This window comes from Notechis scutatus, chromosome 2 (assembly GCF_049901735.1).
Source record: "Notechis scutatus isolate UNSWTSFEM ecotype Mainland chromosome 2, rNotScu1.2, whole genome shotgun sequence".
Taxonomy (NCBI): domain Eukaryota; kingdom Metazoa; phylum Chordata; class Lepidosauria; order Squamata; family Elapidae; genus Notechis; species Notechis scutatus.
In genome coordinates, this window is record NC_142010.1 from 250,945,567 (window position 1) to 250,965,348 (window position 19,782).

At 40.2% G+C, this 19,782-nt stretch overlaps 1 protein-coding gene across 6 annotated transcripts in view; it reads left to right on the plus strand.

Moving 5' to 3' along the window:
• The window catches only part of ALPK2 (alpha kinase 2), a 99,399-nt gene that overhangs the window by 12,168 nt on the left and 67,449 nt on the right, over positions 1-19,782 (plus strand). For 5 of the 6 annotated variants that reach the window (XM_087958555.1, XM_087958560.1, XM_087958559.1 and 2 more), the window contains one exon: positions 9,535-10,980. In XM_087958555.1, the coding sequence (XP_087814681.1) occupies positions 9,661-10,980 (1,320 nt within the window). In that variant the 5' untranslated portion in view covers positions 9,535-9,660. Of the gene's footprint in view, positions 1-6,201; positions 6,246-9,534; positions 10,981-19,782 lie in introns of all 6 variants that reach the window. The other variant, XM_087958557.1, reaches the window with a different exon arrangement.

Sequence of the window (19,782 nt, forward strand, 5' to 3'; positions counted from 1 at the left end):
AAGTCTGGTGTAATATCAGTCTTGAATTTCAATTCCATGCATTGACAACCAGCCTAATAGCTGCAAAACCTAATCTTAGCCAACTAGCTAATAACCACCAAGAATGGTAAGGTTGTGAAGTTGCCTTTCTCCAAACAGCTGTGGTCAACAGATAGGGAAAATTAGTTGCAATCTTTAGAGCTAGGATTTGGGGCAGGGTTATGAGACTGATTCTCCCCTCCCTCCCTTTAAACCAGTGGTGGGATTCAAAAATTTTAAACTACTGGTTCTGTAGGGCATGGCTTGGTGGGCATGGTGTGGCTGGGTGGCAGGGAAAGGATACTGCAAAATCCCCATTCCCTCCCCACCCCACTAACCTGCTTTCCAGCTCCGTTCTCCTGTGCAGGGCAACCAAAGAAGACCCAGCCAATCAGCTGGGACTCAATGGGAGGCAGAGAATAGATGGGGGCGGGGCCAGTCAGAGATGTTATTTGCCGGTTCTCCGAACTACTCAACATTTCTACTACTGGTTCTCCAGAACTGGTGAGAATCTGCTGAATACCACCTCTGCTTTAAACCCTATTTCCCATCAATCCACTCCTACAGGGATCCACCCCCAATATTCCAAGGATTAAGTACTTTGTCATCAAAATACTTTAAAAAATTGCAAAGTATTAATACAGAAGTCAGAGAGCTGGGGAAACACCACACAGTAAGACTGAAAGAGAACACACCCATCCTTTTAAAATTAATGGATGACCTGTTTTCTATTATGTTCTATATATAGCGTAGTGTAGTATACATGCAGTATCGTGTTCCACATTGCTTTCTATTGCTTTCAAGGGGGATTTCCTCTCTTATGTTCCAGAACCATGATTACACCACCCTGTAAATTTGGAAACCACTCATGTGAAGTCAAGAACAACTTCCAATATGAGGTTAACTCCAATATGATTAACTACCTTTAATGATTTTGCTCAATGGGACTGAGTTTCAAGGGAAATAAATTAAGGACTGACACTGTGATGACCCCAGAGCATGGCATAAAGGCAACATAGCCAGAGAATAAAAATGAGTTCCTTTATTAGCTCCAACTTTCCCCACAATGACCTGGTTACCTTCCGGTCTGGAGAAAAACTCTCCCACGAACCTGCACCAGCCTTTGGCTGCAGATATTCCAGTCCAAATGCAGTAAACTGAAAACTTTAAACTATAAATCCAACAAGGCAAAATAAGGTAATAAATCTGGCAGAGTTCCAGAAATGAAATAACAAGGCAGTAAATCAAACCAGTTGGGAGGATGCCAGGAATTCGGATAACAACAGCCAACACATGATAAATTCAATGTTTGTTCCCGACAACCATCCCTCCCATCTGCCTCTCCTTTAAACTCCATTCCCAGGTGTGCCTTGTGAAGGGAATCAAGGCCCTTTCCTCCCTCATAAGCCATGCAACCTATGTTGCTCTCTTCTCTGTTCTTCCCTGCATGCCCTAGGATGAAGAGGGGGTGGGCCTTAGTCTTCCTCTGAACCCCTTCTCCACTGTTCTACCTCTTTCCTGCTCTGCCCAGCCTGATTTTGCCCTTCTTCACAGGCAACAGAGCCACTCCCCCCCCCCCCGGTCCCTGTTAGCTGCTCACCTTCCTCCTCGGATTCAGACTCCAATGGGGCATGACGGACACATTAACATCCCCTTGTGAAGAGAAGAGAAGAGTTGGAAGGAACCTTGGAGGTCTTTTAGTCCAACCCTCTGCTTAGCTAGGAAACCCTATACCATTTCAGTCAAATGGTTGTTCAATATCTTCTTATGAACCTCCAATGTTGGAAAATTCACAACTTCTGGAGGCAAGTTGTTCCACTGATTAATTGTTCTTGCTGTCAGGAAATTTCTTCTTAGTTCTAGGTTGCTTTTCTCTTTATTTTAGGATCATTGTTGTATCACTCACTTTTGTTTACAAAGCAGCAGTTTGCCCTCCTGAGCACGTCCACAAAATGTTCAGATGATGGCTGGGCCATTGTGTTTGAAGCTCTGCTGGGTTTAAATTATACATGTCAAATACTATTTTAAGGGATAATTACCAGTTTAAGGGATAATTATCAGTCCTGCCTCGACTTGAACCCTAGGCAAGAATGACCCAGGACTCCATTTTAATGCATCCAGTTTTGTTCACCACATTATAAAAAAGATGTTGAGACTCAAAGTACAGAGAAGAGCAACCAGGATGATTAGGGGACTGTAGGCTAAAACATACAATGAACGGTTACAGGAACTGGGCTTGGCTAGTCTAGTGAAGAGAAGGACCAGGGGAGACATGATAGTGGTTTTCCAATATTTGAGGGGCTGCCACAGAGAGGAAGGGGTCAAGCTATTTTCCAAAGCACCTGTGGGCCAGACAAGGAATAATGGATGGAAACTGAACAAGGAGAGATTTAACCTAGAAATAAGTGGGAACTTTCTGACAGGGAGAACAATCAACCAATGAAACAGAAGTTGCCCTCGGAAGTTGTGGGAGCACCATCACTTGAGACTTTCAAGAAGAGATTGGACTCCCATCTGTCAGAAATGGTGTTGGATCTCCCGCTTGGGCGGGGGGTTGGACTAGATGATCTTCAAGGTCCCTTCCAACTCTGATTATCTGTTAAGAGTGAGATATAGTTTTAGTAAAGTCAAGGTATGTACAATGAAGCAAAGCCAACTCTGAGGTTCCCACAAAAATTCCCCAGTGAAATACCCCTGTTTCCCACATCTGCCCTCCCATTGGTTCCCCTGTATCCAATCATATTCAAACCAGATATTTTCGGAACAGTAGTCCTTGCAATGCAGCTGCATTCTTCTCTCTGGCCAAGTGTTCTTGAGATGTTGTTTCTGGCCGGCAAAAACTTCAGATAGTCCTTGACTTATGACCACAATTGAGCCCCAAATTTATGTTGTTAAATGAGACGTTTGTTAAGTGTGTTTTGCCCTGTTTTATGACCTTTCTTGACACAGTTGTTAAGTGAATGACTGGTTGTTAAATTAGTAATAACGTTGTTAAGTTGAATCTGGCTTCCCCGTTGATTTTGCTTGTCAGAAGGTCACAAAAGCTGATCGCACGACACCGGGACACTGCAAGAGTCATAAATATGAGTCATTGGCCAAGCATCTGAATTTTGATCATGTGACCATGGAGATGCTGCAATGGTCATAAGTATGAAAACAGTCCTAAGTCACTTTTTTTCAGTGCCGCCGTAACTTCAAGCGGTCACTAAACGAACTACCTGTATTTTGGAATTCCCTCTTTCCCCCTCCCAAATGGCTTCCCTCCCCACCCAGACTCAATGGCAGGCTGGCACTGAAGCAAGGCGAAAGATCTGATCCCTGCCATCAAAGTCAATTCATCTGCAACCAAACAAGCGATGTCTCGGTGCAATAGAAAGAGAAATAGTTTGACTTAGAATTGTGTCCAGATTGAATGATTGATCGATTGATTGAAGGTTAGGTAAAGGTTCCCCCCGTACATACGTGCTAGTCATTTCCAGCTCTAGGGGGCAGTGCTCATCTCCATTTTTAAAGCGGAAGAGCCAGCACTGTCCGAAGAAGTCTCCGTGGTCATGTGGCCAGCATGACTAAACGCCGAAGGTGCACGGAACGCTGTTACCTTCCCACCAAAGGGGTCCCTATTTTTCCACACATTTTTTACATGCTTTCGAACTGCTAGGTTGGCAGAAGCTGGGACAAGTAACGGGAGCTCACTCCGTTATGCGGTGCTGGGGATTCGAACCGCCGAACTGCCGACCTTTCCTGATTGACAAGCTCAGCATCTTAGCCACTGAGCCACCGCTCTTCCCTTATTGAAGGTTAAGCTGTGCAAGAAACCGACTTTTACTACCGCTTGTGTTCGTCCCAAGTGAAATATGTAAAATTTAAATATAAAATTGCTTGGCTAGTGAATTATTAGTCCTGTGCTACTTGCAGGGTAGTCTAGGCAGATGAAATAACTTTATTAAGATTTTAGAGAAGTCTAGGTTCTTTCCCATTCTCATTTTATTTCCTGGCTAACAAGAGACAGCAAAAAAAGTTTCATGGGGGGGTTAAGATTGCTGTGACATAGGATGATGAGAGGGCCATGCATCTTCCCATGAGGATAACTCCTTGTTTAGTCATTATGCCTCTTTGTCTTTGTCAAAAGATGGACATGTTATGCTCTGTACTGAGGTAGCTGGCAAGGGTCTCTCGGGTCATGTTCAAAGACTTATTTGAGTTCTTTAATCAAAAGACTTTTGTAGAATTAATGACTTGAAGACTTTGCAGAAGAATTTTGGAATGTATATAACATAATGGCCCTAAGAAATAGTTTTATCATGAATGTTCATAAAAGAAGCAGAATCGCCATTGAATTGCATTGCACTCCTGTGAATTAATAAATAGACACCTCCATATTTTTGCTGCTAATGGTTTGGAAGTAATTTATATTTCCTTCTCTTGAATTTTAAATTGTTTTTACTAGTCTAGCCTATAACTCTACTGAGCATTTTTTGAGGTCACTTAAGTTTGGATTGGCGCTGCCACCCACTGTGGCAGTTTTACACGTGCTTGCAACTATTTTGTATTCAAGTCTGGTAAATCGACACTATTTTTTAATACTGCCGATCCCATAGATTTTCTTTCCCTCTTTTACTTCAGCTGGGTTCACATAAAATTCTAACCAAAATTCTAGACTTAGTTTTTAAACAATGCTTTGTGGTTTAGCATTGTATGCCAACTAAACCATAAATCATGGCTTAGTTCAATGTCTAAACCCAATGCTTATAAACAGACTGAGTCCAAATATTATGCTAAACCCTTATACACTGTAGTTTATAAAATAAACTAGCTCGATACCCATGCTTCACTACGAAACCATGTGGTTGGCCTTAGTTTTTGGGGAGGAAAATAAGGAGAAAAAAATTCTGCCTCTGCCTACCAGCATCCATCCGGCTAGTGTCCTATCAGTGTGTGAGAGAGGAAGGATATTTGGAAACTGAGGCAGTATTTGCTGTGTGAGCAAGAAGGAGACAGCAAGGAGCCTGGGCGTGGCTTAGCTCATCTGTTCTGTACTAAAGCTGCTTGGTGCTGTGAAACTAAAACTGAAACTCCTCTCCTCTGCTTCTGTTTTGCATTTGGAACAGATTTCTTTTCAGGTGGGGAGGGGGAGTAGAACTCCTTAGCATCAGAGCGTGTTAATAACAATATATGAAATACTAATGCTCTGATGGTCATTTTGAAAAATCCTTTCTTAGTGAGCCCCTAGAAGCCAAGAGAAACATATGTGCCAAATTTCAAGTTTGTAGGCTTTACGGTTCTGGAGATTTTGTGATGATGTGTGAGTGGTATTTTGTTTTTATATGTATAGATTACAGCATAGTTATTTGGATTTGTACAATTTGTAGAGCACTACACTTTACAAGTATAAAGATGAGTTCCCTCAACTCATATGTTTACCCATCCATCCAGAGTTCATGTGTTAGAGTTATGGCCGTATCAGTTTTTAGATAAATATATACAGTAAGTACTGTATTTCATACAGGCCACCCATATTTCAATACACATTCATTCTTGACCTTCTTGTCATTTAACCAGGCAGTCTTCTTAAACAGCCATCCCTATTGCATTCAACTTGATTTTGATTTCCTCTGACATAAGTCCTTGGTTAATGATCACTCATTCAGCAACTGTTTGAAATTATGCCACTGCATTCTTTCCAATGTGTATTCCCATTGAGTGTCTGCTTACTCTCTTAAAAATCCCTTTCTCTCCAATGAAAGTAAATATAAACATTAATTCCCTTCTTGCTAATTACCTCAGCACTGGAGTGACCATTCCAGAGGGGAGTGGGGGGAGAGAAAAGCACAATCATGGCCAGGTGATTTTCCACTTAGTGACTACTTTGGCTAACGATAGAGCTGCTAGTCCCAATAGTGTTGTTTTGTTTAAACAAATCCTACGTGTAGTTTCTGCATATCTCCACCAATATAAACTTCCTTATTTTCTATAACTGTCATATCACCTGGGAAATAGACCATAGACAGGACTTTTAGCACACTCATTAGTGAACATTCAGTAGGTCAGCATAACTTGTGAATGCTTCCCACATCTATGGATAGGTGGTGATTATTCAAATATACATTAAATGTCCCAGATTTATTCACAATGGAATGTGTAGATTTGCAACTGCTCTGATCATTTTCTGTTCTTTATTTCCAGCTGAGGACAGCCTGAATATAAAACCCATTCTCTGATATCCTCAGGTAATAAAACTTGAATTGAATTGTGTTGTTGCTCAGGAAAAAGCTAATGTTTAAAAATGTTTCCCTGTAAATATGGAAAAGCAGTTTTTCTCTTTTCTTGTGTTCCCAGGCAAATTGAAACCACGGATAATTTAATTTAAGAATAAGCAAGGGATCAGTTTAAAAAATACCCCAGGAAGATATTTCCATATATGAAATTCAAGGAGATAATCAGTTTATGACCTAAGTATCTTATTGCCACTTTCTATGTTTTTCGAGCATTTCTAAGAAATGAACCTAAAACTGGAAACTTGTCTATAAAACACCAATATTGACAATATGATCCTATAAATCTGAAGTTTATTCTGAAGCAATCCTCCCTAGAACATAGGGTTGGAAGAAACCTTGGAAATCTTCTAGTCCAGTGATGGCGAACCTTTTTAGAACCGACGGCCCAAACCAGAACATGTGGGCATGTGTGAATTCCGAGCACCAGAAACCCAAAAACTAGCTGGCTGGTGCATGCATGCCTGTTTTTTGGCCATTTTGGCGGCTGTTTTCAGGTTATTTTGGGGGTCGTTTTTGGCTGTTTTCCAGCTGCTTTGTGGCTGTTTTCAGGGCCATTTTCAGGCCGTTTTTCAGCCCGAAAAATGGCCTGGAAACCAGTGGTGGGATTCAATTTTTTTTTACTACTGGTTCTGTGGGCGTGGCTTGTGGGCGTGGCAGGGGAAGGATAGTGTAAAATCTCCAGTCAGAGGTGGGATTTGCCAGTTCTCTGAACTACTCAAAATTTCTGCTACCGGTTCTCTAGAACTGGCCAGAACCTGCTGAATATCACCTCTGCTGGAAACGGCCTGGAAAAAGGCCTGAAAACAGCCCCAAAAGGGGCCTGTTTTTTGGCCTTTTTCCGGTGCTCCGTCACCAGCAAAAGACCAGCTGACTGGTGCGCATGTGCGTTCCAGAAACCAGAAGAACAGCTGGCGACGGGACATATGCCCACAGAGAGGGCTCTACATGCCACCTCTGGCATGCATTCCATAGGTTCACCATCGTGGTTCTAGTCCAATCTCCTGCCCAAGGAGAACTCCTCTTATCATCCCAGTCAAATAGCTGTCCAACTTTGGCTTGAAAACTTCCAGAGACAGAGTATCCATGACTCCAGGAAGCAGGCCATTCCACAGTTTTAATAGCTTACACAGTCAGAAAATTCTCCTTATTTGGATCTCCCTTAGTAAAGGTTTTACCTGCTGTTCTATCCTCAGGAGCTTTTCCATAACTTTATTCTTCCCATTCAGTTATCTGAAGACCGATTAACATGTCTCCCCTCCCCCATTTCTCCTTTAGGCTAAATATAGCCAGTTCCTGTACCCATTGTTCATAGAATTTAATCTCCAAACTCCTCAATATCTTTGTTAACTCCTCACTGTATTTTTCTAGTTCTTCAAGTCTTTCAGTGGTATTTATTCCAACAAATTGTGCATTAGGACAGCAGTCTAACTGACCACTGGAGCCAGGGGTGGGATTCAAATTTTTTTACTACTGGTTCTGTGGGCTTGGCTTGGTGGGCGTGGCAGGGGAAGGATAGTGTAAAATCTCCAGTCAGAGGTGGGATTTGCCGGTTCTCTGAACTACTCAAAATTTCTGCTACCGGTTCTCTAGAACTGGCCACAGCCTCGAGTTTGATCCTGATGGGGCTCAAGGTTGACTCAGACTTCCATTCTTCCGAGGTCAGTAAAATGAGGTGTCATGCCCCTGGTGGAGACTGACTCTGAGGGAGAGGAGGGACGGCCAACAGGGAGTGGAAGTGTGGCTCCAGAGGTTGTGGAGGAGGTTGGGGAAGGGCAGAGGCCAGCTGAGCAGTCAGAGGACGACCCAGGCCCATCCCCTATCCCTCCTAGGGCACGCAGGGACGAGAGGATCAGGGAAAAATGTGGTCTACTCAAGAGGAGAGGGCCATGATCTCTTCATGGGTTGCAGGTGTGAGAACTACATAAGAGTTGGGACCTGCGTGCTAGCAAACTAAGACACAAAGTGTTTTTTCCTGGATGAGGTTTATCTTGGTTGGCGTTCTTCCAGCGGACTGTACCTGGTTATCTTCTTCAAGTTTGTAATTAATTATCTTGGGTCTGTCGTGGAACTTTTCTTCAGTGCGGTTTGTTTTTGGTTTTTGCTTCGTTATCTGCTCTTTGAATTTGAACTGTATTTCTTTCGATTGGAATGTTATTTTGAAAATAGTTTAATCTCCAACCGTGAACAATTGAACAGTGAAGCCAAGTTGAAGGCATTAAAGGACCTTTATTTATGTTTTGGTTTTGGTTATATTTTTGATACACTCCAGATCATCACACAAGGACCCAGATTGTTGGGGGCAATAGGCGGACATTGTAAACTTATTTGCACCCTGTGACTATCATAAAGTGTTGTACTTTATGATTCCTGATGAATGTATCTTTTCTTTTTATGTACACAGAGAGCATATGCACCAAAGACAAATTCCTTGGGTGTCTAATCACACATGGCCAATAAAGAATTCATTCATTCATTCATTATTGGTCTTAAAGATGCAATGCTACTCCTGTATTAGAGAAAACTGGCCTTCAAATAGTAGCCGCAGGGCAATCATGGCAGAAAAGGGGTATGCCTCTATCTATCTCCTGCTTGTGAGTTGTCCAGAGATTTTTGGTCAGCTGCCCTGTGAAACAAAATACTGGCCTAAGCCTTGGGAAGAACCACCAGGCCTGGTCTTCACTTTTATAACCACATGAAACCTCTGCAGGTAATCCTGGAGTCATCTCTGCTCTAAAGAACATCAGGCTTACTTGATTTATTCTCCCTCCTTTGGTATTCGATTTACGTCATAAATTAAATTCTAGATCTCAGAATACTGTTTTATATTAAATGGTCGAACTTCTGTCATTTGATAGGCATTTAATGCTTCTTATTTAGAACACTTCAGTCCTACGTTAAAATATGCCTCTGTTAAATGAATGTATATTAAGTGTTTGATATTAGTATTACATAGATGGAGTTGGAGGGCCTTTAAATTTAATAGTAAAGGTTAACCTTTAATGTTCTATGGTGTTTTAAAATCTAGACGTTTGCAAGCATCGAGCTTGTGTGTTTGGCTAAAAAAAGAAACGGTTCTTCAGCTTTCCTAAACTGACTTCAAGAGAATCTAAAGAATATCAAATCTAGCTTGGCAATAGTCATCATATAGAAAACTGAAATAAAGGTGCAAAAAATTATAAAAGCTTTAGTTCTTATCAAACGCTCGTGATTAACCCATGATTCTTCTGATTAAATTTCCCAGAACCAGAATCCATTGGACTGTGAATGAAGAAAATCATAGGAACAACTGTCTTCTGTAAACGTGAGATTTTTCCTACAATAGAAAACCACTACAAAAAATGCTAATTGCTTGAAGGAAGGAAAAAAAATGGAAATTAACAATGGACCGCTTCTGAAGAGAAATGACAATTTTATTCTGAGCACAATCCAAAGTGTCTCTGGTCTTTTTATTTATGATGCTGGTGAAGAATGTTGGGATTCTGTTGAAGGCAAGGTAGATGGATTTGACAGCTCACAAGTAGATTCCACCCTAGCAAGTCAGATTTCTGAGTGCACGGACAGCTGTTGCTTTAATGCTAAAGTCTTAACTGCTTGTCAAACAACCGAATATGCCAAGACATGTGTGAAGAATAGCCTCAGCAAAGTTTTGGAAAAGGACACACCGTCTGAGAGTCAAACCAGGGTTCCTCTAGAAGATAAGTTAGCAGATAATTCCTTTTTTACTGTGGATAGTGGCACTCAGCCTCACCTGGATGGAAAGTTTGTTGAAGCCACTGAGGGTTTTCAGAATGATTTCCTTGAAGATACTGAATCTTCTGATGTGATCACGGAGGAGATCTATGAGGACTGGGAAGCAAAGCTGAAGTTTCTGTTGGAAAGTGATGACGAGGTGGATGAGGTAATTCCGAGTACCGATTGTGATGGGTGTTCTTACTTCCTCAATGAAATGCCTCGCCTGTTTCAAGTATCAGATAACACTATGCCTATGGAGACCACCATTGGCTTCAGTAGACATCCATCAAAGTCCAAAGAGGTAGCTGTCAGGAGCAATGTGACGACGTGCAGACCATCAACTTTGCAAACAGGAATGACTCTTACCGTTGGACAACAGCAGAGTCTGGATCCCGGTATGAAAAAGAAAGAAAAGCAGAAACAACCGGTGATCAAAAATAATTACTCCAGAACAGGAGAAGAAAACTGTAGCCACAGTTGCTCAGGTTGTCACGTTGCTTCTCTCAGATCACAAGGCATAGAAGATGGAACTTCAGCAATGAAATCACCTTCACGCCACTTAGATGTTTCTTCAGCAGCGGCAGGTAAAGAAGATACAGCAAAATGCAAAAACTCCTTGGGGGAAATCAAGTCTCAGCGAGTAATTCAGGTGGGAAAGAAAACGATACGAGGGAAGCCCAGTATGCCCCGTTCTTCAGAAGATCCTTTAAAGGCGCTACCTCTGAATCCCCTTCGCAACTCCAAACTTCATACAACTCAGATGGACACAAATCATCTAGGTTCAGCCACGTCGCTTCACAGACAAAGAAAGACCACCTTGGGGTTAACCAATGTTGCAAACAAAGATGCTTTATTTCATGGTCAAGGAAGCCAACAAAGGGACCGATTGCTAGGCAAATGGATTACTGGTCCGTCAAAAGGAAGCCAAGCAGCAGAGGAAAAGGCTACGCCAAAGGTAAGAAAATGTTAATTTCTGTAACCTATCTTTATGAGAAGATGCAACTCCAGTGACTTCAATGTACTTGATTCCGACATGTCCTGAAAGAATGCGAGCCATTCAAGTTGCTGATTGACGGCTACTGCTGTTGAGGAAATCTGGTTTTGAAAAATGGCCCAGATAAACCATAGCTGCTGTCCTAATTATAGAAAGAAGGCAGGCAGGGAAGGTCCGGATAATAGCAAGTGGTACTAAGGGGACCAGTAGACAGCTGGAAAGAGAAATCTGATATTGAATCTATTCAATGTCCTTTATTGAAGCAGTGTTTTTTTTCCTACTGGGCAGCTTCTCAACTCTGGACAGAATGAACTCCTTATTGCTTTGGAATTAGGGAGAGTTTAGAGAAAAGAGGTTGCTTGCAGTTTTGGGATTACCTGGATTATATATTTTACTTCTTTCTCAAGAATTTTAGAATTGTAGTAGGATCTCCTGCTTGAGAAGGGGGATGGACTAGAAGATCTCCAAGGTCCCTTCCAGCTTCATTCTGATTCTCAGAACTATGATTTCTCATTCCTAAGTTTTCTTGTGCCTTTAAGCAATTCTTGAATGACTTAGCTAAGCTAAGGCTTTTTAGGCTACTGATCTATCTTAAGTATAATATTGCCATGCACAGAAAGGTGTTATTGCAATTTAGCAATGAAAGAAATAAGGTAAATAGTAGCTGGGACCAGCAATCATATTCTACATGCATGTTGTTGTTGTTGTTGTTGTTGTTGTTGCTGTTGTTGTTGTTGTTTTTGCAAGCTCAGCAAAAAAAAAAAAACAACCAGAAAAATATCCTCTTCAACTTCATTCATGGTGGGTTTTTTTAAAGGCAGAGAGACGGAAAATGAAAGAGAAATCGTACAAAAACAGGAACAAGAGTGTATTGGGAGGGTGCGTGAAGAGTGGTGGTGTTGAACAGTTTCCACCTTCTCTTTCCATCTGGTAGCACACATTCTTCCATCTGTTTTTTTCCACTCTCACATTTGGACCAGCCAGAGTGCCAAGTCTGCTTCAACTTAACAAACTTTACTTTCTACATTCCTTGCTACTCTTTTTTTTTAAGGTGACGGGAGAGTGAGAACAAGAGAATTAAGTCCGCCATGAAATTATAATTGATCTGGAAAATTTTGACATTTGGATCTTGCATACACTTTGTTTGAAATGTTGTGACTGTACAAGAAAAGTTGATATGAAAAGACCCTGGAAATCATTATTATTATACACAAGAATGTAAAATCACAACTGTTAGTTCTTTAGCTGGTGTTGACCTTCTTTCGCATTGACTTCTTCCCAAAAACCTAGGATGTGATAGTATATTAATGTAGTATATCTGCAGATCCCAAAAATTACACCATAAATTATTAGGACCACCATTGCTAATTTATACCATAATATTTTGATTTTAATTTTCAGATCTTAATAATTTGTGACCTTCTCAAATTCTTTCTTTTCTTTTCTACAGTACTATCCCCTGGTGCTGCCACATCAGTTATCCACACTTTCTTTTTTTCCTATTTGTCTTTGGAAAACCCAGAATATTTTAATCTGCTCATTTTCAACTACTTTTTCAACAATATGTTCCAACCAATTTTTTCATTACTACGGTAGCACAAGCTAATTTTTAGAGATGTTTCCAGACTCATTTTTGTGACTGTGTTATGGCATTGTTTATAATCAGTTTGTGTGATCTTCTTGCATGAGCTTAATATATGATCTACTGTTTCTTCTGCTTCTTTCTACAATTTGCACTTTGATTCATTTGATGATTTTTTTCAGTTCTGGTGCTGATTAGTTCAAATAGATTGCTCATGAACAGAACAGGAAAAATTAAGCCTTCCTTTTCTTTTTTTAATATTCCAGTTCTAAGCCATTGCCAGGTTTTATTTTTATCCAGTTTCTCCATATTTTTGTAGAACTTGACCATGTAAAACTTCTCCTTGCCAGCATTCTGTTTGTGTTTTTATTACATTATTTTGATATTTATCTTTTGTTACCTGCACCTTCAGTAAGTTCTAATCTTTAACCTTAACTTCAGTACTTGTTCTTGACTATCTTTTATATAATCAGTCCATGCATCCGTTTCTTCTTTGACAGTTTGTTTGACTTGAGATTAGCCTCTGCCTCTATTGTTTTATAATTATTATGATAGACAATATCGAGTCGATAGGCAAATGTTGTTTGAGGGTGTTAGAGGCATCATTGCAGTATGTAAGATGTTTCAAGCAAAGCTGCCCTTTGCAATTAACTGATGGTGATTTTGTCCAAAGACAGTGAACATACGTAATACTCCTATTTCCTATTTTCCCCAGTTTTTCCCCAAAACTGTAAGGTGAGCTTGGCTAAGAAAGAGGGACTAGCCCAAAGTCATTAGTCAGCTTTCATGCCTAAAACAGAACTAGAATTTATAGTCTCCTGGTTTCTAGATTAGTACCTTAACCACTACACCAAACAGGTTCTCTGTTTTAAATTAAACTTTTAAATTAAATTAAATTTTAAAAAATACATTTCCTCTTTAAGACTGTCTTTAGGTGTGTGTGTATATGCCTTATTCTATTGCCTGAATAAATGACACTCCTATAGTGGAACATCTTTCAGTAACTAACACTGAAAAAATTAGAATGGAATAAATAAAACCAACTTCTGTTGGAAAAAAACAACAAACTGAACTTTTAGCTTTCTTGATATATTGTCTCTCCATCTTTAACATGTTTAGGTATGGGTGAAATTTTCAGGCTGAGTCCCAGTGACATCAAGGATAGCTTCCCAGCATGTAGAAGTGATTTGTGTTGCCTACTTCTATTCCCAACCTAGCCTACATCCCTGACATTTCCTGATGGCCTCCCATCCAGTGTGGCCCAGGTTTCACTTTTGAACCTAGATAAGGTCAACCAGATGCTGTCACTTTCTGCAGCTCTTCAGATTTGAGCATATGCTTAAATAACAATGGCATATTTGTTGTCAACCATTGTTGATTCTACGTTAATCCTACGCTAAATCCAGAAATATTACATAAGCTATCCAACGCCCAACTTTATCCCTCTATTTCTAAAAACAGAAATGTTTTGGACTCTTTAAAAGCACATCAGTTGCTCACGGGCCCTAGAAGCCAGGTCATTGGATAGTCCTTTTGAAACCAGCATGCTTCAGAATCACAACCTTTTTCCATTGCTCAGAGGGTGAGTAGAAAGCATACAAACCCTTCCACGTCACCAGTTCAGAGTCATTTTGGTGACAGGCCTACTATGATAAATTGACATTTCTTCTACTTGCCAAAAGGTCAGTGGTGTTGGTGAAAGGTTGATGCAATCTGTCAGCAGGCAGAATTTCAAGGCAGAAGAAGGAGAAAACAACCAAGTAAGGTTTTTATGTACCATAATGGAAACTTGTTTGTTCTCTTCCATTGCATCAGTTCGAAGAGTTTGCCCAACACATGAGGTTACCTGTGTTCAGAAAGCAAAGGACCACAACAATGGAAGGTTTTTCAATAAGCAATCTCCACCAGTGTCTCATTTAATGTCAACCTATCCATTTCTGCACAATCTAGTATTTTTTTTTAATTACATCTTCTTCTATGGGTATTTCCTTGTTTTTCCAGGGTTGTACATATACAATTCTTGCTACTGTCAAGACGTGTAATATTAAATATATATCCCCTTTATCATATTCTTCTGGTATTATGCCTAACAGAAATATTTCTGGCTTATAGTCTACGTGTTGCTTTAACATTTTTTCTAACCACGTATGTATTTTCGTCCAATATTTTTTTGCCTTTGCACATGTCTACCACGTATGATAATATATGCCCTGGTTACATTTCCAACATTTGGTGGACCTGTTTTTAAACATCTTTGCCAGTCTGGCCAGTGGTAAATGCCACCGATAAAACCTTTTATATAAATTTTCCTTATATGCAGTTGCCATTGTCAATTTATAATTTCTGTTCCAAAATTTTTGCCATTTGTCTAATTCTATAGTACATCCAACGTTTTTTTTGCCCATACTATCATTGTTTCTTTCACCTGTTCATCTTCCATTTTTAGACTTAAGAAAAAGCTATATATTTTCTTTATTAACTTTTCATCTGTTGCTAATAACATTGGGTCAAATGCTGTTCATTCCTTATAAAAGCCATATGCCTTACTATCTTTCTCATATCTTGATTGTATTTGCACCAAGCTAAGTCCACACTACATTTTCCCCACACATGAGGTTGTCTGTCTTCAGAAAGCAAAGGACCACAACAGTGGAAGATTTTTCAATAAGCAATCTCCAGCAGTTTCTCATTGTAAAGCTGCAAATAGATAAACTTTAAAAAAAGCACCAAACAGAAAACCAACAAGGATCAATATGGGATTTTTTTTTTTTTTTGGTGTTGCAAGCAGTTTCATCTTTCTCCAGCTTTGCTTGCTCTAAATCCAAAACCTATTTCTTGTTCTTCTTTATATATTTGTCTTGGGAGACATTCCAGGGCTTTACTTCAAAAGCAGATGTGCTTTTACTTTAGGAACAACTGATCAAAGAAGCTGGAGACGGTATTGTGATTATCAGAATTACCTGCAAATTCATACTGTGAAATTTCCCTCTGGCTGCAATGAAAAAGAGAGAGGGAAAACCAAAACACCCTTTCCTCTGGTTAACAGTTGTACATCTGAGTCATGCATGATGTGAAACTGCTTTTATATCCAGCCAGGCTTATCGTTATCCATTTCCAATGGGAGAACTGAAGGTTTAATTTGAACGGAATGGAATTTTAATTGGCCTTTTGATAGCTGTGTAATTTGATGTACCCTTGTAGTTATTTTAAAAATGGTTAGTGTTTGGCACAAGTTATTTTCAGATCTGGACCAAGTCATTTTGTCATATGCATATAGCATGTGGTGAAAATCATCTCTCAGAGTTCCTCCTCATGTCATAGGAGAATACTAAAATTAAATACTCAGATTTGAACCATCCATTTGCAAGAGTAAAAAGTGGGGTGCATTGGTTTATATACATTTATATATTCTTACTATTAATTCATAACTTTTTAAAGTTATGAATTATAACCTTTTGAACTGTAAGCCGTCCAAGGTCATTGACTGAGAAGGGTAGCTACAGAAACTGAATAAACAAACAAATAAGGAACTTTATTTCCTAAGTATCGTGGGCAAAAGTTTCAACACAAAAAAAATCCAGAAATTAATATTTGAAAAGCCACTGTGAAGTAGTGGCTTTCCCCCTTATTTTCCATGTTCTGTGTTACATTTGTTCTATGTTGTATTTTTTATTTAAAAAAGGATAATATGAATACAAGTAAAAAAAAAAAAAAACAATTCGTCTAGTCTAGAGAATAAAAAACCTAATATAAGAGCCATGGTGGCTCAGTGGTTAGAATGCAGTACTGCAGGCTACTTCTGCTGATTGTCGGCTGCCTGTAATTTGGCAGTTCAAATCTCACCAGACTCAAGGTTGACTCATCCTTCCATCCTTCCGAGGTAGGTACAATGAGGACCCAGATGGTTGGGGACAATAGGCTGACTCTTTAAACCGCTTAGAGAGGGCTGTAAAGCACTGTAAAGTGGTATATACAGTAAATCTAGCGCTATTGCTATAAGCAATAGAATCAACAAATTTAAAATACATATATTCTGTTGCATCATTAGAAGCTTAAAATGCTACAGGACATTTCTTACCTAATTTCTAATCAAAACATGTCTCTGTGGAACTTTAGAAATACCGATTAACACAGTTGGGGATCAATAAGAGGAAAAGTGAAAAACTATTGACAGAAAATGATACATTAATAAAATAATGTAAGTAAAATGTATATTATATGTCAAATTAAATTATAAACTCTAAAATCCAAATTTTGGACATAGTACAGTCCATGTATGAAATTGTAGTCTGAAAAACCAAACCCCCACAAAACTCTTAAAAAAAAAAAATTTATATCACCAAACCCAACCCCCCCACCCAAATTAACTAATTCCCCATACAAAAAAAAAAAAAAAAAAAAACAAAAACAAACAAAAACCCAAAACCTTACCAATATTTTGGAGGAATGTATGGTTTGGTGAAGTTACATATAAAATTTCAGAATGAAATTGGATTAGAATTTCAACATTTGTTGCATCTATAATAAATTATTTTCTATTGCATTTCAGCTTTGTAACACTGCCACCACATTTAGAAGAAAGATACAATCTGTTTATTACATATGCAGCATTAAAGGAGTTTTCAAAATTCTCCTCTTTCCTGTTTCCTCTTCTACTCTTACTTGTTACACCCAAAACCAGCTCACTTAAAGCAACCAAGTCACTTTCAATTTTATTTAGTATGCAATCAATAAACGTTATATACAGGGGTCCTAGAAAAGGTTTGACACTTTGCTAAGCAATCCTGAACAAAGGCTGAGCCAAAGTTTGTGTAACTTTGACCCAATACATTTCAAAAACAAGACAAAGATAGACCAAGTGTATAAAGAGCCTTGGTGGCGCAGTGGTTAGAGTGCAGTACTGCAGGCTACTTCTGCTGACTGCCAGCTACCTACAATTTGGCAGTTCAAATCCCACCAGGCTCAAGGTTGACTCAGCCTTCCATCCTTCCGAGGTGGGTAAAAGGAGGACCCAGATTGTTGGGGGCAATAGGCTGACTCTGTAAAATCGTTTAGAGAGGGCTGTAAAAGCACTGTGAAGCGGTATATAAGTCTAAGTGCTATTGCTATATTACAGAATGATGTTGTAATGTTTTTGATAAATCCATCTGAACGTCCTCCTCATTATTTCTCCATTCCTATTAGGACAGCATGCTAGCCATACAGGTAGACCTTAAGTTATGACTGTAACTTGGCCTGGCAATTACAGTAATAAGTCGTGACAGTCATAAAGAAGGTCACCATGCAGTCAAGAGGGCTGTTTTTACGACCGTTTTTGTGGTAGTTGTTACGCAAATCCATTGATGGGTATTGGCTGTTTTTTTCTGGAAACCAAAAGTACACACGGCTTCGGTCACAACTGTCCTAAATCATGGTCATGTGACTCCAGTGAACTGCAAAGGACCATAAATGCAGGCTGGTTACTAAATGGATAAAATGTGGTCATGTGACCTGTGGGGAGATGGCAGAACTTCGTAACTGGATCATAAAATCCTTTTTGGAGGATCCATGTATCTTTGAATGGTTGCTAAGTGACCTACTGCAGGTTGAGGACAATCTTTGAGAAATGGTCAATTAATATAAACAATTAACAAACAAGATAATTAAAGTTTTCTGTATCTCTTTGTCTATGGAGATTCTCAGTCATTCGGGCCATGGTTATCCCAAAGGTGCTTTTCCAAGAGGCAACTGGACTTTCTTCTTTTTTCTTTTGAAGACATTTCGCTTCTCATCCAAGAAGGTTCTTCAGATGAAGAAGAGTTGAAGAAGCATCTTGGATGAGAAGTGAAAATCTTTAAGAAAAAATAGAAATACCAGTTGCCTCTTGAAAAAGCATCTTTGGGACTATCTGTATCTCTTTGGTGCCATCTACTGGTCGTCTACATTTTTGCAATCCAATTTGCAGTTAACACACAAGCGTAGCGAGAATAAAAGCAGAAAATGGTTCCCCCGCTATGGCTGAAGTGAGCTTCCAGCTGCTGTTGCTGCCACCAGCTGACTGAGCCATGTTTTAGAAATTAGATCATATTTAAAAGGCATAGATAATATCTTCTATCCACAAACAACTTTTTGGCTGCTTTCCTATATATGACAAGTTTTAAGGTCCATAATTTCCAAATTGGTAGGATATCATTTAACTGTATTTTCATATCTTTAACTCCTGTTTATTTTCATCCCACCCTACGTCCCAATCTTTGGAAAATGAAATATGTTGGAAGAAATATTCTTCTGGGTTCAATTCCAAGTGGGGAAAAAGACACTGGAATCATGGAAGTTGGTTGGAAAGAAGGTTTATTGATGAACAGGATCACATGCCTTGGAGCTCCTGGGAGAGGGAAGGGATGCTGAGAGTCCCTGGGTTTTATGCCCTCTGTTGGGATTTGAATTTCAGCTTGTGTTTTGATTGGTTGTCAGACTCCCATGGGGCCATGCAGGAGTAACTTGGTAGGTTGTCTTTTGAGTCCCAGGCTTGCTGGATGATGATGTAATGAAAGGGCTTTGGGCAGTTTCTATTATGGCTCTTCTTGAAGGAGGTAGATCTTTGTTATGTAGAATAACAGATAATCAGAGTTGGAAGGTACCTTGTAGGTCATCTAGTCCAACCCCTCCACCCAAGCGGGAGACCCTACACCAGGGGTGGGCAAACTATGCCCCGCGGGCCACATCCGGCCCGTTGGTTTGTCCAATCCGGCCCGCCCCTGAAAAAAAATCGCTGGGCGTGGCGTATTGCCTTGCGCCGCGTGGCCCCCAAAGCTGCAAAACAGTGCGGGAACGCTCTCGGGGTAGGAAAGAAAAGAACTTTGCAAAGGCCTCGGCTGGGAGTTCGAAATCACCTTCGAGTGCGACCTCTCCGAAGGTGAGTCCCCGCTGATCCCCTTTTTTTTCCGGGGCTTCCAGGCTTAAACTTTGCAAAGGCAAAGTTTGCAGGCGGGAGCGTCTTCCGGCCGAGGTGGGCAGGCTGCTTGGAGCGGGCTGCTTGGAGCCACCTAAAGCTAGGCCGCTGCTGGTGGAGCCTTGCCCTGTCTTGGTGCCCCGTTTCCCGGCTCGGCGGTCCTGCTCGGCGGCACTTTAAAAGCCTGTTCCCAGCACCCGAGCAACTTCCCAGCAACTTGCGGCTTCCTTTTTCCTCGTGGGCGCTCGCG